This window comes from Dipodomys ordii, unplaced genomic scaffold (genome assembly GCF_000151885.1).
Source record: "Dipodomys ordii isolate 6190 unplaced genomic scaffold, Dord_2.0 Scaffold10, whole genome shotgun sequence".
Classification (NCBI taxonomy): domain Eukaryota; kingdom Metazoa; phylum Chordata; class Mammalia; order Rodentia; family Heteromyidae; genus Dipodomys; species Dipodomys ordii.
The window spans coordinates 6,717,045-6,745,044 of NW_012267226.1; the positions used below are offsets into that span (position 1 = coordinate 6,717,045).

At 43.8% G+C, this 28,000-nt stretch overlaps 1 protein-coding gene across 1 annotated transcript; it reads left to right on the top strand.

Annotated features, from left to right (window-relative positions):
- The first annotated feature begins 285 nt into the window (after positions 1-285).
- On the top strand, positions 286-27,965 carry Vps26b (VPS26 retromer complex component B). The gene is made up of 6 exons (XM_013009829.1): positions 286-1,023; positions 13,537-13,693; positions 20,025-20,189; positions 23,079-23,254; positions 25,167-25,309; positions 25,649-27,965. The coding sequence occupies exons 1-6, from the start codon at positions 801-803 to the stop codon at positions 25,793-25,795; spliced, it is 1,011 nt and encodes a 336-aa protein (XP_012865283.1). The 5' UTR covers positions 286-800; the 3' UTR covers positions 25,796-27,965.
- Positions 27,966-28,000: the final 35 nt, after the last annotated feature.

The window sequence follows — 28,000 nt, forward strand, 5'->3', positions numbered from 1 at the left end:
GTCAGGCAGCATTCGAACATTGTGCATGTCTGAATGTGGATGGTAGCCAGAAACTCAGCTAAGAGGGCAAGGAGGAAAAGCAAGCAAACCCATGCCGAGAGGACATCAGTAGTTGTGATTTATGGAATGTCTGGGCCCGAATTCGACTGGAAAGAGGCCGGGGCTGCCATGTCAACTAAGGGAGAGAGGAGGAGGGTGGGGAGGAGAGGCCGTCTTCCCACGGTGCACATGCGCAGAGAGCACACCTCCTGGCAACCTGGAGGCTAGAGAGCCAGAAAACGCTGTGCGCACGCGCCTGGCATCTCCAGCGCATCCGGGCTGGAGCTCGCCGGCCCCCTCCCCCGCCCGCAGCTTCCGAAGCACCCTCGGTGCGTTGCACCGCCGGAGGCTGGGCAGCTCGCTGTGCTGCTCGGCGCTGGACCCCGCCCGGTGGGCACGCACGCACACGGCCCTGCACTGCTGCCTTCCTCAGCATTGCACGGCTGACCCTCGCCTCCTCCCTGCCCTGCAGCCGGCTACCCGGGCTTGCTCAGGACTGGCGACGTGCGGTGCATTGCTCCTTTGAGCGTTGCTGCTCGGGGCGCTGCAGCCCGCAGCCGCCTGCCTCCCCCGTCCAGCCCCTCCCCAGCCAGTCGGTCCTCGCCCACCGCCCGGCGCAGCAGCAGAGCCGGGCTGGGCTGCGGTGCGGCCACCTAGCGCGCTCCCGCAGCGGGCCCTCTGGCCTTCCTTCCCTTAGGGCAGCCCGCGCCTCGGAGGAAGGGAGCTGTCCTTAACTGAGACCAGAGGGGCCCGGCGGTGAGATGAGCTTCTTCGGCTTCGGGCAGAGCGTGGAGGTGGAAATCCTGCTGAACGATGCGGAGAGTAGGAAGCGAGCGGAGCACAAGACTGAGGACGGGAAGAAGGAAAAATATTTCCTCTTTTATGACGGGGAGACAGTCTCCGGGAAGGTGAGCCTTTCCCTCAAGAATCCAAACAAGCGGCTAGAGCACCAGGGCATCAAGATCGAGTTCATCGGGCAGATCGGTGAGTTGACCCTTGGAATCTTCCTCCCCCAGAGCTGTCAGAGAGCCTGGGCATGGCACTGGGGAGGGCGGGGGTGGGGGGAAAAGGGGGGTTTCAGGACAGGGAAGCTGGAATGTTTGAGGGCCCAGCTTGGATGAGGCCTGTCACAGGCTCTTGTCAACAGCAGTCTGAAACTAGAGGGGGGTGGGGGTGTCAGCCACAAGTCTCGCCCGTGGGCGACTCCCCTAGCGTTACTGCCCTCCCTGCCAAAAGTGACAGCTCACAACTGGGAGATGGAGACAGACAGAGGACGGGAGGAAGCGCCCTGCTGTGAGGTTGAGTGGGCACCTGGCCCCTAGGTATCTTTGTTGACTCTTTAACATATGATCAGATTTGCTTCTTGACCCAGGATTTCGCAGTGAGGTGCTCTGGGACATAGCTTGCAGGTGGGTTTGTTAGGGGAAGATCTGCTCTTCCCATAATGACTTTCCCATCAACTGGACATCTCAGCTGTCAGACCCTAAATTAAGCTGTGCCCCCACCCACTCTCTTTTTTTCTCTTGAGATAAGGTCTGAACTACCTATTCTGTACACGTTTTGGCAGAGAAAACCTATAATCTTCAATCTGACTGCGAACCTACCTACCCTATATTTCTTATACTTCCTTATTAGAATGCTAGTCATCAGTTGTCCCGTTGCTTTGTGTTTTGTGTTTGGTTGGGTTTTTTTTTTTGCCTTAAAGACAAAGAAAGGATATTTCTAAAGTCACAAATAAATGATCGGAATTTGCCAACGTTCAATGAAAGTCTTCAAACCTAGTTACTAATCATTAGAACTAGACAACAAAAGGCAGTAATAATAAAGATTTGGGGAAACTGCCCATCAAGATTGGATTTTCTTCGTCTAAGATTATTTGGAATCTTAGGTGTTATTAAAGTGCTCTAAAAGAAGTCATTTGTGTCATGAGGTCAGGAGGAGCATCACAGTAAACACCTCATGGGCAGCAAACATATTGAACATATGGCATGGTTTTAGACTTCCTTGGGAAAGCCTGTTAAGCTCTCTCCTGTCCTGAGTGTGTAGCAGAGCATTTGTTCTCCATTACAAACACTCAGGAAACACTGAGACACAGGAGGGACCTTGGAAAAGAAGTCCTGGTAGCCTGATTCTGTGGTACTGTGTTCAGCCATAAGTTATTTTGCCCATCAGTATTTGAGAAAATGAAATCAGCTTGAGGATGAAATCAGATTGGCTGATTGCAAAGGATCTTTTGACTGTTATTTGGAAGCCAGAATAGGAGAGACCTGATATCATCCCAGAAAAGGGCTTGGAGAGCAGGTTTCATGACTTCTATCTACTGCAATTTTCTTCTGTGTTCCTGCTCCTGGCTTAGATGGCAGGGCTTCTCAGAAGCAATGATGTTAACATTTGGAGCTGGATAATGCTTGGTATCTCAGGAAGTTTAGCAGCATTCCCCACCCCTACTGACCAGACACCAGTGGCATTATCCACTGTGACACAAAAACATGAAATAGTGCCTTCTGTACTCTGGAGGATAAAATCACTTTTAGACAAGAACCACATGGTGGTTGGAGAAAATCCAAAACATTTTATATCAACCACAACTATATGGAATAGTAGAAAACCCTCACATACTAAGAATTGGTACTTTTAAATTGGAGTTTTAAAGTTAATTCTTTGGCACCATAATACCATAATGTCCACAGCTATGTTCAGCCTGGATCCTACATTATCGCTCCCATGTGGAGGTCCCTTGCCAGTATATAGAAGATAATCTAGAATGTCCTCTGACCCAAATAGTAAAACTAGATGGAATGGCGTCACCCTCTATCTAAATAGAAAGGTAGCCGAGGAAGCCAAAGACTATACCTGGCCCACTTGGCCTTTTGTCTAATTTTAAGACATCATCTTTTTTTGTGTGTGCTGGTCCTGGATGTGAACTCAGGTTTGGGCACTGTCCCTGAGCTTTTGTGCTCAAGGCTAGCACTCTACCACTTGAACCAGAGCCCCACCTCTGGATTTTTGGTGGTCAATTAAAGATAAGAGTCTCACAGACTTTCCTGCCCAGTCTGGCTTCAAAACGTGATCCTCAGACCTCAACCTCTTGAGTAGCTAGGATCACAGGCGTGAGCTGTCAGTTCATAGCTTTCTAAGGCACTTTTTTTTTTTTTTTACTGGATTTCTTTTCAGAACTTTCTGTTGCTTCTTCCTGGGCTTTACATACACTGGGCTGAGTTGACCAAGAGACTTGGGAAGTTTTACAACTTTCTCAGTTGTAAAACAAAGATAATAAAATGTTGAGCATGTTAAAAAATCATGCCTCATGCCCTGTATAGAAGATTCTTTTATTGAAAATGATAGTAGTTAGTGTTATAACTCTCCCATTTCACAAATTCAATCACTGATTTACTGCTTTTCCTCTGTACTCTTATATCTTCCCAATAAGACTGCTATACGTAATTATAGGGAATTCACATTTCAACTCTATTGTCTTAATGTTCTTGCTTATGCCGCATGGGCCAGTCATAACTAATGTTGCATGAGGAACCAATCTCATTTGTGTGCTTCAAGTATATAGCTCACTATCCATGATTGAGTAAGAAAATGGTATTAGAAACTGGGTGTTAATGGTTCTCTCCTGTAATCCAGCTGCTCAAAAGGTGGAGAGCTAAGGGATTGTGGTTCAAGGCTAGCCTGGACAAACAGTTAGTAAGCCTTATCTTAATAAGAAGGTTAGGCACGATGGCTCACACCTGTAATCCTGGGAGGTGTAGGTAGCAGGGTGGCAATCTGAGGCTGGCCCTGGGCATAAATCAAGACTTAATCTGAAAAAAAAAAAACCATCTAAAGCAAAATGGGCTGTGGACATGATTGAAGTAGTAGAGTGCCTAAGCCCATATTCAGACTCCAGTATTGCCAAAATGAAAGAAAAAGAAATGGCAGTAGATTAAGATGGATGGATACATATTTTATTGGACTTTGAGATATATTTCTTAATCAAGAATAAGATATTGGAAAAATCTTCCTATCTGGTGGTGTGACTCCTTGGTAAAGCATCTATGTAGCAACCCTAAGGCTCTGGGTTCAACTCTCAATACCACTTTTTAAAAAAGAAAAAAAAATATATCTGTCTTGAAAAACATTTCTATCCAGGTTTGGTAGTAAACACCTGCGATCCCAGCACTCAGAAGTCTTGAGGCAGGATGACCAAGGCCAGCCATGGTCTTACCAAGTAAGACTTTGTCTCAAAGCCAGAAGAAAACAAAACCCTTCTATTTGCATTTGATATAAAAAGAAGTTTGTATTCACACTGATATGAAAAGTACACCAGCCTGTTTGGAGGCAAAAAGCCACTTTCCTTAGGCAGTTCAATTTCATTGTCATCCTCCTAGTCCCACTAAATCAGGAGACACACCTTAAGACACAGGTGGTAGTGGTGAATGTTTAGGGAGAGATGAATCTAGAAAGACAGGCTTGGACCTACTCAGGAAGGACATAAATGTACCTTCCCCTCTACCCAGGAGGGAGCCAGATAAGAAGTTTCAGGGGAAGACTGGCAATATCAGAAAGTTCATCCTTTTATCCTTACAGAAGATGGAGGGAGAGGGGAAACAAAGGGGAAACACACCTTAAGACAATCATAAAACTGACCTAAGGGCACCAGAGCAAGACTCATAGAGAGCATTGCTAAAGTTGTGGTTCTGTGGTTTTCTCCTTCATTGCATTCTTCTACTGAGTATCACGTGGGTAGAACTTCTGTCAGGTTCTGGCGGCTGGCTGTATGGCATACAAAGCTAAGAAAACCATCAGAGTTTATCATCCTTCCTCACTGATTTTGCCCAGGAATTTTCGAGGAGGTTGGACTTTTTGCCCTTGTCTTTCTCTATAACTTGCCCTTCCATTCTCAGTCATACCTCTAACTTCAGTGTCGGATGACTCCCATACTGTTTCTTTGTCCTGATTGGAACTCTTTTATTTGTTACACACCCATCTTTCTAGCTGCCTGCTGGGCCTGTTAACCTGGATACCCCACAAGTGCCTCAGTGACTCACCCCAAGCTCTAATACCCCTCTCTACTTCTGTTGTCTCCATCTTGGTCTATGTTACCTGGATCAGTTTAAACAGAAATCCAGGAGTCTTCTTAGGGCCTTCACTCCTTTTCCCATGTCCTCAGCTGGTTTCTTCAACAGCTCTGTGATGTGTCCTTAATCTGTGCTGCTCTCGCCCTCCAGGCTGCATCCATTTATCATGAGGTCTTCTCCTTGAACCTTCCTACCTTTGTTTCCCCTCTCCCTCCATCTTCTGTAAGGATAAAAGGATGAACTTTCTGATATTGCCAGTCTTCCCCTGAAACTTCTTATCTGGCTCCCTCCTGGGTAGAGGGGAAGGTACATTTATGTCCTTCCTGAGTAGGTCCAAGCCTGTCTTTCTAGATGCATCTCTCCCTAAACATTCACCACTACCACCTGTAGCTTCCTCAGAATAATTCTGTTCTGCACAAGGCCATGAGTTCAAAGCCCAGTACTTTTAAAAAATTCTTTTTTTTCTAGAATCCTAGTATCCTCCCTTTGTATATGAACAGCTTTTTGCAAGTATGACCTTTCACCTAAGTTATTAGTCATCTATCAAAACTTGCAAATATCACATCAATCAGGAAGCCGTACTGGCTGCCCCAGACTGACTTAAGCACTTCCTCTACTATTCTTCTAGGCCTCCTTGATAGTTCTTTTCAGCAATTGTCTGACTTCCTCCCCCCAAAAGCTGGAAACTGCCTTCAGCACATTATTAGTCTGGCGGCTAGTCTAGCACACAAAAAGGGGCTCGATAAATGTTTGATAAGTGGACATATTGGTCAGATCTAAGAATTTACAGAAACCATTCTCTGGAATTCCCCCCCCCAACTTTCTCCTGGAGCCCATTATTTTATTATTTTATTCTATTTTAGTGCTGAGAGATGAACCCATGATATGAATATGTACCAGGCTAGCACTCTTCTACTAAGTTATATCCCCAGTCCCCAGTCACTTTATTGGCCGGAAAGGAGAAAGTAGGTTGCATGTCTGGTCTCTAGTACATATCAGGGGCTTCCTGCTTGTACATGGAGGAAAGCATTGATGAAGCTGATGAGGTGTAGCTCTCAATCGAAGCCACTGAGAGCCTAGATAACTCATGACCACCTTACCCTCACCATAGCAGCATCCTTCCCTAGGGAACTGGGATAAGAAAGCACCAAAGTTGAGGGAAGGGATGGTAGGGGAAAAACAAAGGAGGGGGTAACAATGCTTGATAGGAAATGTACTCATTACCTTATCCATGTAACTGTAACCCCTCTGTACAGTATCTTTACAATAAAAATATATAAAAATAAAGCACCAAAGTTGATGCCAGTTCAACAGCTTTTTTTTTGTAACTTTCTTTTACCATGTTCCTATGCCAAGTTGAGACTGACCTCTCACTCCCTGTATAAGAGGAAGAGGAGTTGTCAATTTGTCCATTTTGTCCTGTAGCAATTACTCAACTCTTACAGTTTAATCAGTGTCCCAGAGTGTATAATAAGATCTTATGTATTCACTTAGATCATGCATAGTTTTGTTATCCTCAATAAATTTTTCAGCTGCATTGGTGCTCTGCCTGTACCTAGCATGTTCTTTCTGATTAGCTTGGCTTCTGTTCTACAAGGTTAGCAAACATGTGGTAAGGGAATCTTCTGGGTCAGGCCTGTGGGATAGAAAGTTCTAAGACCTGGTCATATCACCACGGCCCCCATTTTTAGAGACATACAGTCATGTGTAAAAGGCACATTGTTAGAAAAAAATAACCACTTTCCAGTTGGAATCCTTTGGGGAATGCTGCTGGAGAATGGAAGGCAGACCTGGGCCAACTTGGTGACTAATGGGTTCAAATCAACCAAATATAATGAGAAGGTCAAACTTGCAGAAGAGAGAGACACAAACATTCCTGTCTTCCAGGGCCAAATGGACATTATCTGGATTTTTAAAGTTCCTAATAAGTCCATCTGTCCCACCCAAACCCTGTACCCAAAAAAACAAAAAAAAAAAACCACCACCACCAACAAACCTCCCTAGACTTTCTGTTTGTTAACTCTTGAAACACCAAGTGAAAGGTATATTGAGACTAATTGACTTTATTCTAGCCTACTTTATGAAACTGCTAGCAGGGTTTGGAATGGAACTGTGCAGGGCAGAGCGAGAGCTATGATATGAGAAAAGCAGAGATATGATTGCCCCCCAAGATTTCTTTCTGCCCGGGAGAAGTAAGTGAGCCTTGAGCAGTACAGATGGACCAAGTCTGCCAGCCAGCAAGCAGGAACTGGGAAAATAAGGTGAAAAGGAAACTCTTGATGATTTATATTTCTTCCAGAGTAACAAACCTAGACTCTATGTAGTCCTCATCCAACAGTCAACCCCAACATGTCTGTCACAGAATCAACCTGTGATGTGAAGCTGACTCAATTTCTTCCCTAAGTGACAACTTCACTTCTCCATTGGTGGCAAATTTTATCGTGAAAACATGCAGCAGGCAAAATTTATTTCCTCCCGTTGGACAGAGAAGGAAACTAAAGACAGAAGTTAATTTAAAGAAGGGGTAGGATGTGGGTCCAGTTCCTATTTCAAGCCTGAAATGTCTCTTTAGACTTTAGTGGTTGGGAAGAATTAGAGATATCTTACAGTTGATGCTCTGAGATAGAGGTAATTCACATTCTCTTTAGGGCTTAAACTTATTCCCCCCTCTTTTTTTATTATCTTCAAATCATTATATAAAAAGGTTTGAATATAACACGCCCATTTATATGAACAATGCATTTCGACCAATGTCAGCTCTTCCATCCTTCTCATTCTCCCTTCCCATCTACCCCAACCCCATCCCTTTATCTTTTCAAGTTTCCTAGTTCTACTGGGTCCAAACCTCTTGAAAGAACAGTTGGACCAGATGCTCAACGCTCACACCTGTCATCCTAGCTACTCAGAAGGTTAAGATCTCAGGATTGAGGGAAGAAAAGTGAGATTCTTATCTCCATTTAATCAACAAAACACCAGAAGTAGAGGTGTGACTCAAATGGTAGAGCACCAGTCTAGCAAAAAAGCCAAGTGTGCTTGCAAAGCCCTGAGTTCAAGACACACACACATACACACACACACACACACAGAGCGAGCGAGTGAGAGAGAGAGAGAGAGAGAGCTTAGATATGTTGCTTTAATTTATGCAAGATGAAACCAGTCTTTTTGGCAAGTAGCAAAGTAAGGCTACTGTTTCTGCTCCTGTGGCCCATGACATTTGTAAAAGCAAACATGGCAAATGGCTTCTACAGTTATAAAACCAAAGGGCTAAGTGGCCATCCCTGTTCAGACCTCTGAACAGGCACTTGGCATTTCGTGTAGGAGCTGATTGTAATGTGTTACGGGAGGAGAAGCATAAGGGAAAACGTGATGCTGGGTAGCAAAGGCCATCTCCTGCCCAATTCCCTGGCTATGGCAGGCAGCCCACTTTTGCCCCGTTGCTAGGATCCTGAATGCTGGCAGCCTAAGCACTCCATGAACCTTCTCTGTTTTGTTTATTTCTCATGTTGCCTTTGAGCTGTGGGATCACATTTGTGTATTTTTCCATCCTTCTCTTCCCATCTTCCTCTGAACTCTGGGATTTCCCACTTAAAGCTCATGCACATTGAGGCCTTTTCTCTGTGGGCTTCTGTACCCTGGAACTTAGGGCCAGAATCTAGTGTTTGGGAACTAAGTTACCAGGTTCCCAAGTTAAGGAGTCATCACAATCAACCAGGGCCCAGGAAGCAAGAGTGATTACAGGAGTCCTGGTTGCTGGAGCTGGTCCAGGCCCTGTTTCTACCTGTTCCTGCAATGTTTTGCTTTTTGGGGGGTGGGCAGTACTAGGCACTGGACTCAGTCTTGTGCTTGCATAGACAAGCGTTCTACCACTTGAGCCATGCCCCTAACCATTCTTGCTTTCATTATTTTTCTAATAGGATCTGACATCCAAACTAGCCTGGATAGCTGGGTTGACAGGCACTTTCCCCACCCCCAGCCAGATTTTTTTTTATTGGTTTAGATAAAGTTTCATGAACTTCTTGCCTGGGCCTCCCATGAACTGCAATCCTCTCAATATCTGTCTTCCAAGAAGCTCCTAAGCAAGAGCTGCGGCACTTGGCCAGCTCCCTGCTTTCACTGGCAACACATTACTGGACTGCTCACTTTCCCCCCACATAGTTTGGAGCTGTCATCTCCCTTTAGCACATTTTTGTGGATTATCACTACCCAGAAAGCTGCCCACTGCAGAAATCATTTAATGTTTGGAAGAGAAGATGGTTGTTTGCAGTACAATATTGATCCAACGTACATAGTAACCACAGAATACACTGTAAATTCATATGGGACGAGCATCACTAAGGTGGGACCATCACATTATTGCCACTTTACCAAGGTGGATAAATCTGGTTTTGTTTATTTGTTGCAGTTCTGGGATTACACTCAGGCACTCCATACATGCTAAGCAAGTGCATTGTATTAGGCAATGTAGTAAGCTACACCTGCAGCTCAAGCTGGATGTATATTATTCTTCCTCTTCCTCTTCCTCTTCCACTTCCTCCTCCTCCTCCTCCTCCTCTTCTTCTTCTTTTCTTCTTCTTCTCCTCCTCCTCCTCCTCTTCCTCCTCCGTCTTCTTCTTCTTCATTATTATTATAATTATTATTATTGAGTTATGCAAAGGCTTTGCAATTCCATAATGGGTGCAATGTTTCTTGGACATTCCTTCCTTCCTTTGTTTATCCATACCCAAGAGTTGAATAGATCATTTTTTTACATAGTGTCTATTGAATACAGTGACTGCATTTGCTAACCTTTCCTCCATCCATTCCTGTGCCCTTCCCCTATCAGGGGAGGAGGGGGAAAGATGTTTGGAATTCACTTGATAAATAGTACCTTAGATATTCAGAGGAGTTACACCTTTGGGTTCCTCCACTAGCTATACCCTCCTTCAGTCTGTTTGTGTAAATGAATGAAGTCCTGTATAAGTTCTCATGTGCAGTTGTATTTTAAATCTGGCTTCCCCCTATGAGAGAAAACATGTGCATTTTGTCTTGCTGAGCGTGGCTTACCTCACTTAACATGATTTGTTCTAATCTCCAAGTTGGATAAATCTTATGGCAGAACTTGCTCTGCTAAGAAATGACCCCACAAACCCACCCAGTAAAAGAACAGTCTCTATGGAATTGGTATGTCAGAGGAAGCTCCTGGACCAGCCATGAGGGAAATGTTGCACTCAGGGTGAAAAGTACCAGCCAAATCCAGTTTTGTATTTTCTGGGCCTGGTTCTTCCCCCTTGAGGCAGGGTTGAACACTGCTTTTTGGCCCTGGGGAGGCAAGAGATCTGGCTTGGGGGGAGGGCTAAGAATGCTTCATTCCTAATCAAGACTTAGATCTGTGTTTCCTGAGCTGGTCCTCGAGCAAACGCAGCTCTCCTCTTGATGTCAGATCACCCCAGAGAGAGAGAGAGGCCCAATGTGTGGTTGTCCCAGAGACTGCTCTCTGTGGACCTCTCTTTCTCCCAAGCAGCAAACTGCCAAAGCAGCAAGTATCCTTTTGCCTGCTTCATCTCCTAATTTATCTCCCCACTTTTGGTTGCAGCCAACAGAGCTGGAACCCAGGAACACCTGGGGTGTGGCCATGTGTCATTATGGTCAGAATTCAATATTCACCTCTGCAGGCCTGGGTCTTAGTAAGGGTTGGGAAGCTAGGGATATGAACTTCTTTTTTTAAAAAATTATTATCTTTAATTAGTTGTACAAGGGAGTTACTAGTCAACAAATCAGCTTATAAGTACAATGCATCTTGACCAATGTCATCATTTTCCCCTCTCCCTCCCATCCCAATTTTCTTTATTTCATAGAATATGAATTGAGTATTATGACTGCATTCTCCTCTTTCCTCTCTTCATTTGTCAACCCCACTCCCATTGCTTCTCTCCTCCACCTTTTCCTCCTCCAAGTGCCAGATTTCTGGCATTGTTGGGCTATAAGATGCTCTAAGGAATTTCACTGTTTGAATTCTCCCTGCAAACACCATACTTTGATTAATACTTTGATGTACACTTGCATACAACCCCATTTGTGTTTACTTATACATTTATAAATTAGTTCTAGCTTCCACATCTGGGATCTGGCTTCATTTAACATTATATTTTCCCATGTCCATTTATTTCCTTGCAAATGATGTAATACCATTCTTCCTAATGGATGAGTAAAATTCTATTGTGTATATATACCACATTTTCTTGGTCCATTCGTCCATTGAGGGGCATCTGGGCTGTTTTCATACCATATTGACTATTTGTAATGCTGCAATGAACATGGTTGTGCAAGTGGCTTTACTGTGTCTAGTTTGTAATCTTTCTGATAAATACCCAGAAGTAGAATTGCTGGATCATATGATAGTTCTGTGTTTCATTTTTTGAGGAATTTCCAAACTGCGTTCCAGAATAGTTGAACAAGTTTACATTCCCACAAACAGTGCATTAGAGTTCCTTCCTCCCCACATCTGTGCCAGCTTCTGTTATTGTTTATATTCTTGATGATGGCTGTTCTGTGAGATAAAATCTCAATGTTGTTTTGATATGCATTTCCTTTTGGTGAGAGATGTTGAGGATTTCTTCATGTGCCTATTGGCCATATTTACTTCTTCTGAGAAGTTATTATTTAACTCAGTTGCCCACTTATTAACTGTGTTGTTGATTCTTGGAGGGTTTAGTTTCTTGAGATCTTTGTATATTCTGGATATTAGGGGATTGTGCGACATATAGCTGGCAAAGATCTCCTATTCTGTAGGCTGTCTTTTTTAGCTTGTTAACTATTTTCTTTGCCATGCGAAACTTCTTAAGTCTGATTCAGTCCTGTTTGTTGATTCTTTGATTTGCTGAGCCCCTAAAACTTCACTCAGAAAGTTCCTGCCTGTATCAAGAAATTCTAATGTTTCTCCTACTCCTTGCTGTAATAGTTTTCATTGTTTCAAGTCTTACATTGAGGTATTTGATCCATTTTGAATTGAGATGAGTACAGGGTGACAGATAAGGATCCAGTTTCAGTTTTCTGTATGTGAATATCCAGTTTTCCCATGGGCGTCATTTTTAAAAGGCCTTTGGTCTAAAGCGGAAAAGAAAGATCTCATATACATAAAGTAACATGGGACCAATAGTGAACTAAGCATAACATAAAACAACAGAAATGTTCCTTGAAGGGGATGAACTGGGAGCCATGTATCTCAAAGTATGGTACTAGCACCCCTAGAGCTTGTGAGACCTCCAAGCAATCTGAGTTCCAGCCAGCCTGTAGAGAATTGTAAAGCATGTAGAAGTTGGAGAAGGCCTTCTGAGCCATGGGAGCAGTTAGTAGCCCTGTTTATTGAGTATACTATTTTAAATCCTTTCCCAAAATTAACTCTTTTACTTCTCATAAAACCTTATGAAGCCAGGTGCTCATGGCTCATCAATGTAATCCTACCTACTCAGGAGACAGAAACCTAGAGGACTGATATTCAAAGCCGAGCTGAGCAGAAAAGCTCACCAAGTTCCATCTCCAAAATAACCAGCAAAAGCTTGGCTGGGGATGTGGTTCAAATGGTACATCACCAGCCAAGCAAGCAAGCCAAGCAAGAATAATGCCCTGAGTTGAAAACCCTGCTACTGAAAAGAAAACCATATGAAGCAGGTTGTGTTATTTTTCCCATTAATAGCATGTCCCAGACATAGAGACAGTATAGGAAGAAGCCCTCCATGCTACACCTCAGGTTCCATCACTGTTAATTAAGTGATAAGGTTCAACCTTAACAATCTTGCAAGATTATTCTAAGGGGGTTGATATGAATAAGTAACTATGCATATTTTTTCAGAAGTTAGAAATGTTAAAAGGTTTTGCTTAGGGTTGTTTGTTTGTTGGGTTGGTCACTAGGCTTCAACTCAAGGCCTCAAGTTCTTGGTTGGCTTTTTTGCTCAGGGCTGGCACTCTACCACTTGAGCCATACCTGAGCCCCTGTTTCTATTCTATCCATATACTTTCATTGGGCTGCACAGTAACTGGATTGCTAATGATGGCAGTGTTTTGGAACAGGGTTATATTGGGTTCTCTATGAACTATGGGACCTCATAAGATGCAGGAGACAGCCAAGCATGGTGTTGCACACCTATAGACCTAGATATTTGTGAGATTGAGGCAGGAGGATCAATTGAGCCCAGGAGTTCAAGGTTAGTCCAGAACATAGAGAGATTGCTTCTCAAACAACCAAAAAAGTGGACAACTCTTTGGAAACAGGGATACCAGTGAATATGGTGAAGGGCAGAAGTCAGGGAAAGAATCCAAAACTAAGGCTAAACGGGGTTGATTGTGGAGAGTCGGTCAGGAGAGTGGTGCTTCTAGCCTGGAGCATCCTCACCAGTCTCCACGTGGCCTGGGTCTAATAGAGGAAACTTCCCTGTCCATCTCCCTCTCTCACCAGAACTCTACTATGATCGGGGGAACCACCATGAGTTTGTATCCCTGGTGAAGGACTTGGCTCGGCCTGGTGAGATCACCCAGTCACAGGCCTTCGACTTTGAGTTCACCCATGTGGAGAAGCCTTATGAATCCTACACCGGGCAGAATGTGAAGCTACGGTAAGTCGTCCCTGCTACTTCCCCATTTGTGCTCCAGAATCTGTCCCAGGTGAGTAGACCGTGAAGCTGTTTATGTTTCTGAGGGCCTTTGCCTGATATCAAGAGGGAAGTGAGGCAATCCATGGTATGATGGTGCACAGATTCAACATGAATTCTCTGGGAGGAAAGCATCTGTCCATCTCAGTAGCTTAGGTGTCTCTATGGTGTGGCCAGTTTCCAGTTGCCCTCCTGCCATTCCAGGATGCAGAGGTAGGGAGACATGTGTTTTTAGCATATATTACTCTTGTTTTTTAATATAGATAACTTAGTTGTAAGTTTATGTAATTTCCCTTTAAATAATAGCTAGCTATGTTTAAAAACCAGTAGTTAAAATTCTCAGAGATTCAGCAGTTGGCATTTTTTTTTTTTTTGTAACTTAGCTGACCCCTTGGCTGGGTGTCCAGAGATGCCAACTTCTGCGTAGCTCTGCTCTACAACAGCAATGTGACCTTAAAGTCCATAACTCACCTTTCTTACCTGAAAAATAGGTGATACAGATTTGGATGCTGATTCTAGATCTGTCCGTCTTTGTGGAGGTGGGAGGAGGATAATAATAACAAAAAGATGTCACATAGTGTTTTGAAAAACTAAAGAACATAGGGCTGAAATGTAACTCAGTGATAGATCATTTTCATAGCATGTGCAAGGCTCTGGGTTCAAGCCTCAGCACTTAAAAAAATTATAAGTACACGGAAATATTTTTCTTGCTCCAGTTTTGGAGCAATAAAATACATAATACACACTGATGCTAGATGAAGTATACAACATACACAGAGAGAGAGAGAGAGAGAGAGAGAGAGAGAGAGAGAGCAACTATAGCTGCTTAGATTTAACCTTGAGATTATGTGATGGGATAAAGCAGACTCCATTGTCACTGAATACCTGATCCTTGGTCTTGATACTATCTCAAAAGACCAGCTTTTTATCATGTCAAGTCTGGACTTAGATGGGTTTAGAGTCTAGCAAGACCAATAAACCCCTGCACTCCCCCGGCTTCTTCCCTCCCACCAGAAATGTATCCGTATTTGTGTTCAGAGAGGAAAGTTGTTTAAGACATGGGGTTTCTCAAAAAATTAAATATGGGGCTAGGTGTGTAGTTCAATGGTGGAGCATATTGTAACACACATACACACACACACTGATACACACACATACAGCCACATACATAAAATGAAAACATAAACTCACTACTTATTTATCCAAAAGATAAGAACGCTAGGTCTGGAGCAAGTGTTTGTACATACATGTTCATAGCAGTATTTATTCATAATAACTGAGAGGTAAAATCAACTTAGGTTTCCATCAGTAAATGAGTGGATAAACAAATGCAGTATGTATGTATAATGGATTACTACACAGCCTTCAAAGTAAGAAAATTCTGTCGTGCTCAAATGTGAATGAACCTTAAGCCAGTCACAAAAGGGCAAATACTAATTAATTTCCTTTACTTGAAGTACCAAGTAGAGTCAAGTTCATAGACACAAAAGGTAGAGTGGGTGTTGCTAGCGGCTGAGAGGATGGGGAAATGAAAAAGGTATAAATCATTGTGGAAAGGGCTTCAGTTAAGATGGGAAATTTCTGGAGATGGACAGTGATTATAATGTCACAACAGTATGAATATATATCATGTCATGAACTGTGCTTTTTTTTTTTAATTGGTTGTGGGGCCTGAACTCTAGGCCTAGGCACTGTCCCTCAGCTCTTCAGCTCAAGGCTAGTGCTCTACCACTTGAGCCACAGTGCCACTTCTGGCTTTTTCTACTTAGGTGGTGCTGAGGAATCAAACCCAGGGCCTTATTCATGAAAGGCAAGCACTCTACCACTGAGCCACCTTCCCAGCCCCATGAACCGTGCATTTAAAAGGATTAAAATAGAGGTCAAGAGTTTATCCTAGCACTCAGGAAGCTGAGGCAGGAGAATCTTGACTTTGAGGATAGTCTGGGCTATACAGTGGGTTTAAGTCCAGCCTGGGGCTTCAGAGCAAAAAAAAAAACAAACAACAAAAAAAAACACATCAAAGCTGGGCACTGGTGGCTCAGGTCTATAATCCTAGTTACGTAGGGAAGCTGAAATCCTCAAATTGTGGACTGAAGCTACCCTGGGCAGGAATGTTTGTGAGACTCTCATTTCCACTAAATTACCAAAAACAAGAAGTGCTGGAAGTGGATCTGTGACTCCCGAGATAGAGCACTAACTGAGAGTAAAGAGCTCAGGGATAGTGCCCAGGCCTTGAGTTCAAGTCCCAGGATGGGCACAAAAAAAATAAAAAACATAGAAAATACCACCACCAAACAAAACAACGACAAAAAAAATAAAAATAAAAAAGGTCATAGGAGTTTTTAACGCCCATTTCCTGCATGGGGAACAGGAAATGTTTCTCTCTTTTCCATTTCTCCTTATCTTCTCCTGTTACATTAAAATAAACCCTTGCTAAAACTTTGTTTTAAAAAAAGTTTGTAATTGCAGAGAAGGGTACTGGTGGCTCATTATTTTAATCCTAGCTACTAGAGAGGCTGGGAAAATTTCTCAAAACCCCTTCTCAACCCATAGCTGGGCAGTGGCATACATCTGTAATCCCAAACTACATAGAAAGCTGAGATTCGGAGAATAGTGGTGCTAGGTCAGCTTGGAAGAAAAGTCCTCAAGACTCCCTGTCCACAGAAGGAAAGCTGAAGCCTGTAGAGCGTGCTCTGTGGACATTGTAGTACATGTGCACTGTGACATGGGGGAACTTAAAAGTGGATCACAGTTCAAATGCATGTCTGGGAAGGAAGTGAGACCTTATTTTATTCATTTATTTTTTCCAGTTGTAGGGCTTGAACTCAGGGCCTGGGCGCTGTCCCTCAGCTCTTCAGCTCAAGGCCAGCACTCTACCACTTGAGCCACAGTGCCACTTCCAGTTTTCTAGTGGTTTATTGGAGGTAAGAGTCTCACAGGCTTACCTGCCTAGGCTGGCTTTACACTACGATCCTCAGATCTCAGCTTCCTGAGTAGCTAGGATTACAGGTGTGAGCCACCAGTGCCCAGCATGAGATCTCACTTTAAACAATAAAAATAACTTAGCCACTTGGCCCAGGGCTAGAAGTGTGGCATAGAGGTATAGCATCAACGTACAACATGTAAAGCCCTGAGCTCAAATCCCCCCAGTACTGGCACAAAAAGTCATAATTGTAAATTTTGCTACAATTAATAAAACAGAAAAAAGCATTATGTCCAAATTAGATGAAGACTTTAGGATTCGTGTTGAGAGGAGGTTTTTAAAAATGGAGAAATTAGGATAGTTTTAGCTGAGGAAGATGTAAATTCCATATCAAGCACTGTAATCTTATAAAGGCAGAGGAGAAATATCAAAATTTTTTTCTAGACTATCTTAGTTTCATCTTAGGGGAATGGTTCTTTTAAAGATTAAAGTGACTGTGATGGGAAGAACTCAGAGACAGAACTGATCGGCAGCTACAAGTTGTACTTTGGTGGAGACAAGAACAGACAGAAATTGAGTTACTTAATAGACAACAGTGAAATTTACTGAGCGGAGGCTTGCAGCCATAGGAAGAGACAGGACTATGAGGAGGGAGAAACGATGTGCAAATAAGATGATTCGTTTGATTCTGGAGAGGAATTTGAAGTGCTGACAATATAGAGAGTTGTAAATCTTCACCAGATTCCCAGAAGTACAGTCTAGGTTCTGAGTACAGGATGGAGGAGGAACGAAGAACTGATTCATATTCCCAAGGAGGAAGCAGTGTAAGGAGGGAAGAACCAGGACCTGTGGGGCTAAGAAGAAAATCGGGTCTGTTAGGGTCCTGAACCTCTAAAGACCCTCAGGAAGTTTAAGGAGAAGGAAATGTTTTTGCACCACTCAGAGAAAAGGAGCGCTGTTTTGGGCACCTGGAAGGTCACATAAACTATTGCATGGAAGTGATTGGGAGTAGCAGTTGGTGAAGAAAACGATGTCAGGAACGGGACCTGTCTTATGACAGCTGTCTGTGAAGACAAGAAAGAGAAGCTGTGGTAGGTAGGTCAACAGTGTAACACCGGCCTGCCTGTAATCCCAGCACTTGGGAGACTAGCCTGGGCTAGAAAGCAAGCGGGTTTTCAGGATTTGTAAACTTGAGGCTTTTTATAAGCTCAAAGGAAGGAGCCTTTAGCTTTAAAAAAAATAGAATAAAATAAAACTATTTGGAGAAAATTGGAAAAGCAGAAGGATCAAGATGGCGGACCCAGGTTCCCACATTAGAATCCGTTGGGAAGCTTTTTAAAATGTTATGTCCCTCAGCAGTGTAAGTAAATGTCAGATATGCCAGGGCAGGGAGAGTTTTCAGTCCTTCTTTCTGACTGAGAGTGGTTGTGTGAGATGGAAGAGGTTTGCTGATGAAGAAAGTGGATGGATGAAGGTGCAAAATAAAAACAGCACAAAGAAGAAAAGGGAGAAAGTTACAAACCTTGACTTGAAAATTTTACTCTCCCTGGTAGAGTAAAAAAGCAGTATCTTCCCAAAACAGGCTTTGGGCAATGTGACAGAAGTTGATGAGCCAAAAAGCAATACATGCCACATGAAAGACAGTTGAACAAATGTGTAGTTAATGTGGTGAGCATATGGTTATAATGATCTCCAATAATGCTTAATAGGCAATAGAGGTTAACTAAGTGCCATTTAAAAGAAGCTATAATTAGTCCAGGCACTGTTGGCTCATACCTTAATCCTAGCTACTCAGGAGACTGAGATCTGAGCATTGCGATTCAAAGCCAGCCGGGGCAGGAAAGTCTGTGAGACTCTTATCTCCAATAATCCACCAGAAAACTGAACGTGGAACTGTGGCTCAAGTGGTAGAGCACTAGCCTTGAGCTGAAGAGCTGAGGGACAGCGCCCAGGCCCAGAGTTCGGGCCCCACGACTAACAAAAAAAAAAAAAAGAAAGAAAGAAAGAAAAAGAAGCTATAATTAAAGGGGTGTTCTCTACCCCATTAGATATTAGCATAGTGTTATATCCAGGTGACAGGTGATGTTGAAGTAGCTGGCTACAGAACCTGGACCTGTTAAACCTTTAGGGACTTAGGTCTTTTTTTTCTAACCCTTTGCCTACAAAACAGTCTCATCCCCAAGTTTGAACCAGACTTCTCTGCTATTCAAACTCAGCCTCTATTGCTTTACATGAAGGTCCGATCTTGATTCTTGGGCTCCCCTTTCTTCTCTCCACAGCACTAAATTGTGGCATCTGGAATTAGCACTTTCCTTGAGTACTTTTTCTTTTTATTTGCCCATCTCTCCCAGTGGACTGTGAGCTTCCCATGAAGCTATCTTATTCATCCCATGACTAACACAGTGCTTAGCTCAGTAAGTTTGCTGGATGAATAGCTGACTTAACTTCTTCCTTTTCTCTTCTTTTAACCATGAGACACCTGAAAAATGTTTATCGATCAAACATTGGTAAGATGAACAGAAATGCAAATATACAAGTATGGGACAGCAGAGCGCTGGGGGAGCATGCCTGTAATCCTGGCTCACAAGTCTGAGATCTGAGGATTGCAGTTTGAAGTCAGCCTGTAAGATAGATTAACCAGCAAAAAGCCAAAAATGGAGTTATGGCCCAAGTAGGAGAATGCTAACCTTGAGCAAAAAAGCAATTGAGAGCACGAAGGCCTGAGTTTAAACCTTAGATCTGGCAAGAAAAAAAAAAAAAAGATCATGAACAGATCCCTGTGCCCCATAGGCCAGGTGTTAAGTGAAGAAAGAAAACTTGCATAAAAACATATGGAAGAAGACGGGCACCAGTGGCTTACACCTATAATCTTTGCTATTTAGCAGGCTGAGATCTGAGGTTTGAAGCCAGTCCAGGTAGGAAAATCTATAGACTCTTATCTCCAATTAACCACCAAAAAGCCAGAAATGGAGTTGTGGCTCAAGTGGTAGAGTGCTAGCCTTTAGCACAAAAGTTCAGGGACAGTGCCCAGGCCCTGCATACATACATACAACAACAAATAGAAGATAGTGGTAAGGGCCATGAAAGGCCTGCAAACAGCTTGCTGTAAACCAAGGTCATAGGCTCCAAACATAAGAGAGTCTCTCAGTTCCCTAGAATTATGGGTGAAAACATTTTCTATGTAGATGCACATGTGTACTTTTTCTGGGTCCATAAATTCTCAAAGGGATACAAATTCTCAAAGGAATATGAAATCCAAGAAGGTTAAAAATCACCATAAGGGTTTCTCTCAAGTGTGCCAGTTTGGTGTGTGTATCTAGGCAGCATCTGCAAAGCGAGAGATTTCATTCATGACAGTTCCATCTCCTCTAGGTATTTCCTTCGAGCCACCATCAGCCGCCGCCTCAATGATGTTGTCAAAGAGATGGACATTGTAGTTCATACACTCAGCACATACCCGGAGCTGAACTCTTCCATCAAGATGGAAGTGGGGATTGAGGATTGCCTGCACATTGAGTTTGAGTATAATAAATCCAAGTAAGTATCCTGGGCCACATGATTGTAGAATAATTGTTGAACTGGACACTGGTGGCTCATGTCTGGAATCCCAGCCATTCAGGAGGCTGATAACTGAGGATCACAATTCAAAGTCAGCCAAGGGGAAAAAAAAAAGAAACAAAACCAAAAACAACACACATGGGATTCTTACCTCCAGTGAACTAGAAAATGCTGTAAACAGAGTTTGGCTCAAGTCATGTCAGCCTTGAGCAAAAAAGCCAAGTGAATCTGCAAAGTTCTGAGTTCAATCCTCAGTACCCGCATACACACAAAAAATAATTGGAGACAGAATCTGATTTGTATGCCAATTAATAGAGATCTTGACTCTACTGAATCATAGAGATATGCTGTAAGGGAGGGGGGAAACAGAAATAATATAGTAAATAAATACATATAATAGATTAGTTCCCGATAGATGGGCCTGGAAATTGATACTTCACTCTATTTACAATACACTAACTTAAGTAGCATTCTAGAGTTAAACATCTGAAGATGCCTTTAATGTCAAGCCAAGTAACTTTTAGGTTGTTTTAGATTCCAGGGATAGCTGTTTCCTTCTGCAGATGAGAATAATCAGAGAACACAATTCCATTATGACTTGTTTCCTCTGTGTCTTTAGAAATCACAGTGAAGAAAACAAACATTTACAATAGTTTGCTGCTTCCTTCTTGGACTAATATGAGTTGTGGTCAAAAATACCCAATCCATTTTTATAAAGATCTTAAAACAGTTTTAGGCCAGGAGTCAGTGGCTCATGCCTGTAGTCTTAACTTATTTAGGAGGCTGAGATCTGGTGGATACAGTTTGAAGCCTCCTGTGGCAGAATTAATATATGAGACTAACTTCAAAATAACCAGCTTAAATAAAATTAGGCTGGAAGCATGATTCAAGTGGCAGAGTGCCAACCAAGTAAATGTGACACCAGAGTTTAAACTTCAGTATGGGCAAAATAAAAACAAAGAATAAGAGAAAAATAACTTTTCTTTTAACTGGTAAGCTGGGAAACTATGTATTTTGTTGTTGTCATCTGTTTTGTGTGTGTGTGTGTGTGTGTGTGTGTGTGTGTGTATTTTTAGACTGTGTTTATTGATAAAACACCAAAGTATTTAACTGCTTATAAATCACAATATTTTCCAGAAGTCTGACAGTTTCAAAAGTATCTTTCTTTTGAATATAATCTGTCCTTGAAAATGTTTGGAAATCAAATATCCAAAAGTAAACAGAATATTCTACTCACAGAGATCTAAAAAGAAGTGTACAAGCCAAACACTGGTGGCCCATGCCTATAATCTTAGTTACTCAACAGACTGAGATCTTCGGATCTCAGTTCCAAGCCAGCTTGGGCAGGAAAGTCTATGAGACTCTTATCTCCTATTAACCACCAGAAAACCAGAAGTGGTGCTGTGGTTCAAAGTGGTAGAGTGCTAGCTTTGAGGAAAAAGAGCTCAGGGACAGCACCCAGGCCCCAAGTTCAAACCCGATGACTGACCAAAAACAAAAAACAAAAAGTGTACAATTATAGTCTCCCTGTGGTGCTTCCCTGCCCTGTCCACTTCACCCAGCTCCAGACCTACTATGTAACAGAGGCTGAGTGAAGTGATAGAAGTTGATCTAGATGGTCACCTTTGCAGGAGCTGGGAAACAACATTTTCTAAACTAAGAACATACTTAGTACCTGGAATAGATATGAAGTTATTTCCTTCCACCCCCGGGGCCTGGAGCCCAGTATGACCTGGAATAAGCCCCTTTGGCCTGGCCCATCTGAAGATCAAGATTGAGGTACTAAAAGGGAGGCCAGTTTGGGCCTGGCATGAAAATTGGCCTCTTCCCTTTCTCCTCTCCGGGCATTGTATGGTCATGTCCACTAATGTGGCAGGTACTTGTTAATGGCAGCAGCTAGCAGAAGATGTGCGCTTATCTACTCAGGTCTGCAACCTTCCTAATAGACTAAGAAGGGTGCTGAGACCCCTTGGAGAACCCCATCTGAGGACTAGGTATCTGGATTTACCTCTCTCTGCCCCCTCTCAATTCTATCTTCCTTTTTTATTTTTTACTTTTTTATTTTTTGGGTCCGGTCGTGGGGCCTGAACTCTGGGTCTGTGCACTGTCCCTCAGCTCTTCAGCTCAAGGCTAGCGCTCTACCACTTGAGCCATAGTGCCACTTCCAGCTTTTTTCTTTCTGCTTATGTGGTGCTGAGGAATTGAACCCAGGGCCTCAGGCATGCAAGGCAAGCACTCTACCACTGAGCCACCTTCCCAGCCTTATCTTCCTTTTTTATACTGTCATATAAGGAGGCTGAAGTCTGAAGTTCCTGCCAGTGTTCGTGTCCACTAGGCTGAGCACACAGAGCATGCAGCACAAGCCATGCAAACAGAGCCCAGAGAGCAGACACTGATTCCAAGAGAGACTCACCCATCTCCCTCCACTGCTTCTGCCTGGCCTGTCCAGCTCAGAGCAAATACAACTGTTTGTTGTGGGCTGTTCAGGTCCAGTTCCCAAAAGACATTATGTGGAGAACCGGGAGGAAGGGAGAGACCTGGTTTGTAGAACTGTCCTCTCAAACATAAGAAAACCACAGACATTTTAAAAGCACCAATACTGAAGTATGTGTTGATGAGACAAGAGCAGATGAGTACCTAAGAATGAGTGAAGTATTATGTAGGATAGATGTCCTTTGAGCAGACTGTGGAAGAATGGGAATCACCCAGATTTGTGCAAAGGATATTAGGTAACTCATTCTACCATGGCAGCAAGGAGGGGAAGATGGATGAATGCACAGCATGGGCAGTCCTGGCAGTGTGCTTTCTGCTGAAACAGAGACCAGCCACGGCACCACCACCTTACTTCCTCTACTTTCTCTTCTTCAGATACCACTTGAAAGATGTCATTGTAGGGAAGATATACTTCCTGCTGGTGAGAATCAAAATCAAGCACATGGAGATAGACATCATCAAACGGGAAACAACAGGCACAGGCCCCAACGTGTACCATGAGAATGATACAATAGCCAAGTACGAGATCATGGATGGGGCACCAGTACGAGGTGAGCCTTCTGGTCCCCTACCACCATACCTTTGGTTCCTGGCCCTGTACAGAATCTGGGAAGAGCTTAAGAGATGACATTGTTGAAGTGAAATGCTTACTAACTTATGATTTCTTAGTCTCTTAATTGTGTGTACACTGTGAGAGCTAATAAGGAAGAATAAAAGATTGAATCTGTAGGTATAGCTCAGTGGTAGAGCATTCTGCATGAAGCCTGGGTTCAGTCCCCAGCACCACAGGGAAAAAGGAATAGAAAAGTTGAGTCTCTGGAACTTTAGGCTGCAACTCCATCCTTAACCACAACAGTTCAATATTGACTTTATGCATATATTAAATTTAATCTCAAGAATTAGACCTGGAGCTGGGTGCCAGTGTCTCACATCTTATTACTCAGGACGCTGAGATCTGATGATCTCCATTCAAAGCCAGCCAGGACAGACAAATCCAAGATATTCATATCTTCAATTAACCAACAAAAAGCTGGAATAGCTCAAATAGTAAAGTGCAAAAAGCTAAGGGATGACACCCAGGCCCTGAGTTCAAACCTCAGTACTGGCACAAAAAAAAAAAAGAAAGAAATTAGACTTGTTTTGTTGTTGGTGTTTAAAAAATGTAAGTTTGAAAGGTACTGATTTAAGATACAGTGTGAACATTTTACTTCTTTTTCTAGTTGCCATCCTGACTTTTGTTTTTTAAAGAGATGGTGTGGGGCAGTCATTTTCATCACTTAGCTCTGGTAAAAAATGAGTCATTCTGAATTTGTTAATCTAGCATAGAGGGGCCCTATAAGGTACTTACAACACATTACTCAGGACTACAGCCAGCGCCAGAACCCCATGGAAATGGTCTCTCACCCCATGAGGCTGATAGTACATCTAAGATGAGCAGAATCGAAAGGTGTTTGTAATTCAGGGGATTCAGGTGATTATTGTGGCATAGGAACATTTACAGTCTTTACTGACTCCCTAGCAACAGAGGGTGAAGAGTGTTTCTTCTCATGGTGAAGTGCTGGGTGCATCCAAGGTTTTACCCAGTGTATTCCCATGGCCTGTTCCACATAGAAGAAGCAATGTGTGGAGTTAACAGCCTGCAACACTAGGTATATTCAGCATATTCCTATGTGTCGCAGTGCTAGGCGTTGGGAGAGCCCTGGCTCTCCTGACTCTCTGATGCTGTCATTTTTCCTGCACAAATGAAATGGGGTACCAAGAAGATGATACAAAGCACAGATAATTAAGATTATTTATATTTAGACTACATTATAGGTTTGGACTTTCCCAGTAGAATTACTGCCCTAATTTTATTCCTTGTATACTAAGAAAGGTGCAGTGTTAGGAACTAAAAGGGATCAAAAGTATTGTGCAGTTGGATTCTCTGGTTTTCCATAACTTAGGTCCAGAAAAAGCAACAGCTATATTCACAAGTCATAAATGGGCTAGTGTAGACTAGGGACCAGAGCGAATATTTCTATGTTCTAGGTCCTCCCTTGCCCCGCAGATCCATATTCAAGATTGGCAATGTATTGTGGGGCGTGCTCTAACTTGGATGGAGGGAGGTGGTGTCATAATTGCTGGATGACTGGCCTCTTGGGTTTGACAACTGCCTCTTGAAAACTCAGGAAGCAGGTACATTGTGTATGCCTAAAGATGTTTATACACAACATCCCTATGTCCTTCACACTCAACTGCAGTAAGATGTGAGAAGACAGGCAAAAGGTGCCCACAGGGATGGAACGGAAGAAACCCAGTTTTTCTGCAGCAGCTACTGGGAGTTAGAGTACAACATCCAAAAGGGAGAAGCCTTTGCTTAGTGCTCTGTGCCTTGCTCAGTTGGAGCCTCAGAAACAGAGCCGGTATAAGATGGAGTTGGGGGTGCTTTGTCCCTTGCCTTGATTCCTGCCTCACTCCTTGCAGGAGAGTCCATCCCCATCCGGCTCTTCCTGGCAGGGTATGAGCTCACGCCCACCATGCGGGACATCAACAAGAAGTTCTCTGTGCGCTATTACCTCAACCTGGTGCTGATAGATGAGGAGGAACGGCGATACTTCAAGCAGCAGGTGATTGCCCCCTGCAGACTCCTAGGTGTCCTGGGAACTGCACAGAAAGAAAGAACATCCTTTCCAGGGAAGGGTAGATTCCATTTTTAACAGACTAAACAGACAAGAGAGGAGCTAGTCAGTCTATACTGCTATTTTAGCAAGGGGTGGAAATGTTAGGTTATCCAAAATCCCACAGCAAGAATGATACTGGACCCTCAGCAGGGACAAGAGGCAGAGGCAGCCCGTTTGAAGGAGAGGTCGGTAGAGATTCTTGCCTAAGATTCTCCAGGACCAAGGTGGGAGCTCCTGGAAGGCCCCTCCCAAGCCTTCCTCTCAGGTTTCCTCTCAATCCTGCAGGAAGTGGTGCTGTGGCGGAAGGGAGACATCGTGCGGAAGAGTGCATCCCACCAAGCAGCCGTGGCCTCCCAACGTTTCGAGGGCACAGCCTCCCTGGGTGAGGTGCGGACCCCCAACCCACTGTCAGACAACAATGGCAGGCAGTAGGCCCCGGCCAAGAAGCTGGCTGGGCTGTGGCTCAGCATCTCCATCTACCAAACACCAGCGGCCGGGGGAGGGGGAGGATGGCGTTGGCTCAGCTGACCGTTACTTGCAATCTTGAAAACAAATCATGTTTTTTGACTTCAATTCTTTTCTCTGAAGAACATAAAGGGCATTGGGTTGGGAAGCAGTCTCCCTGAGATTCTGCAGCTGATGGGGGGGCTAGAGAGAGGGAGCATCTAGGAAGCTAGTCTCTCCTTGGGAAATGAGAGCCAGCTTCCCCTTGGGTTGCTTGGTGTCTCGAGGAGAGCTGCCGAGCATGCATCCTTGGCTACTGGTTCTCTGGGCTTCCTGATACAGGATCTGTGTGTGTCCCTGGGATGCAGAGCTGCCTGCAGAGTCATGGCTTACACTCCCCTTGACCGACCGTCCTTGAGGTGGCAGCAGGAGGAGTTAGGCCTCTCTCATCCCAAGTAGGGAAAAACACTCAAGATCAGGAAGCTTTCTCTCTTGGAGTCTCGGGCGAGGTGCTTTGAAGTTTCCACAAGCCACCTCTTTGGCCTACCACTTCTGGGACCCAGGTACCTCTCCATCTTTTCAGGCTTGTCAGGAGCATCCTGGAGCAGAAACAAGTGAAAGGGCCTGGAGCTGACTGTCCCCTTACCCATAAGAAATGTCTGGGCACCGAGAAGCCTGGGGTCCAGTACACAATAGCCAGGGGACTGAGGAAGAAGGACAAGGCACGGCAACTTGTCTTCCTGACCATGTGACTCCACTTCGAAGCCCTGAGGGCTGGGTTGTGCTAGGGTATTGTTGTGTTCCCCAAACCCTAAGCATGATGGTTGTCTCCTTGAAGCAGACGTCCTGGCAGGGACCAGGATCATTTTGCCTCCCGGAGTGGACTCTTATCACTCCCGACCCCCCACCTAATGTCTGGGAATTAGGGCTTAGTTTCAAACACTTGGAAATTCTGTTCTTATCCCCACATCCCTAGCACCTTCTTCCCTCTACTTGTAAGGGAGGGAGATTATGGTCCCCACAAAGGACTCTTCTACCACCTCAGAATAATTCTGCTTGCCAAATTATATCTTCATCTTCACAAGTTCACTGACCCAAGGTTAGGACCGTTGGTTTTTTGCTTTTTTTTTTTTTTTAGAAAAACACAAATAGGAAAATTCTCCTAGATATTGTTACCCTAGGGGAGAGGCAGTTCCCTCTCTGTTGCTCTGTATTCAGGCCTACAGTAGTAAAGATGTTTACTGCCTGCCCTGTCTCATCTGGGAATGGCCAGAACTATTCTCCTATTGGCCTCTCTTCCCTCTATACAAAACCAAACAGACCCCACTGGCCAATGGGTACCATAGTTAGTGATCTGCATTACTGGCAATTTGGAAAGTAGAACTTTGGTTGCTGTGTTGTCTCAGTTCGTGTGGAAAATGGGGACCCCTCTTTTCCTCAGAAAACTGCAGTCTTGGGCCTTGACTGGACAAGAAATCATGGAACAGAACTGAAGGGAAAGGCCCTGGGGTACACATAAAGTTAACTGGGTGCAGCAGAGCCAAGGAAGGCTTCCCCCATGCCAGACCCCAAGTTCAGGTGCGATACACAATCCCTGTGGAACAAGATCATCCATCCAGCTGCCGTTGGATTATCAAGGCTGGAGCTAAGTGTATGAGGGAGGCGGGTTCAGTGGTATTGCCTTTTTCAGAGCATGAGATTAGGCTCTGGTGTGCCTCCTTTTAATAGAGCTAGTATTCTAATTAAAAAGCATTTGTCAATTCCTCTGCCTCCCAACTGACAACACAAATTCATTCACCCATTTTCCTAACATCCTAAACCTTCCTTCCGGGAGAACTAGAAGAGACAGAATTTGCTTCCTCTTGCACTGTGTACAGCCAGGTCTAGTTTTCTGACTCTGCCCCTGTTCTCATCTCTTCTCTACTGTGAAAGTGAGGGGAAGCTCCTGTCCCCCCTCCTTTAAGGTTCCCAGACCTGGAGTGCACAGGTACTAAACCAAGCAGTGCAACTTGTAATTACGCAGCTGCAGTGTTTACATGTTTCTTAATGTGTTGTCTTTTCAATGGCTGTATTTTAAAAAGAATACTTGTTTTAATGGTCTCTCTAATTAAAGGAAGCCCCTGTGGCTTTAGAGGCATTGTGCTCACGGTCCACCAGATTCTGTGGTCTCTTGTCTTACAATGTCCTACCTCT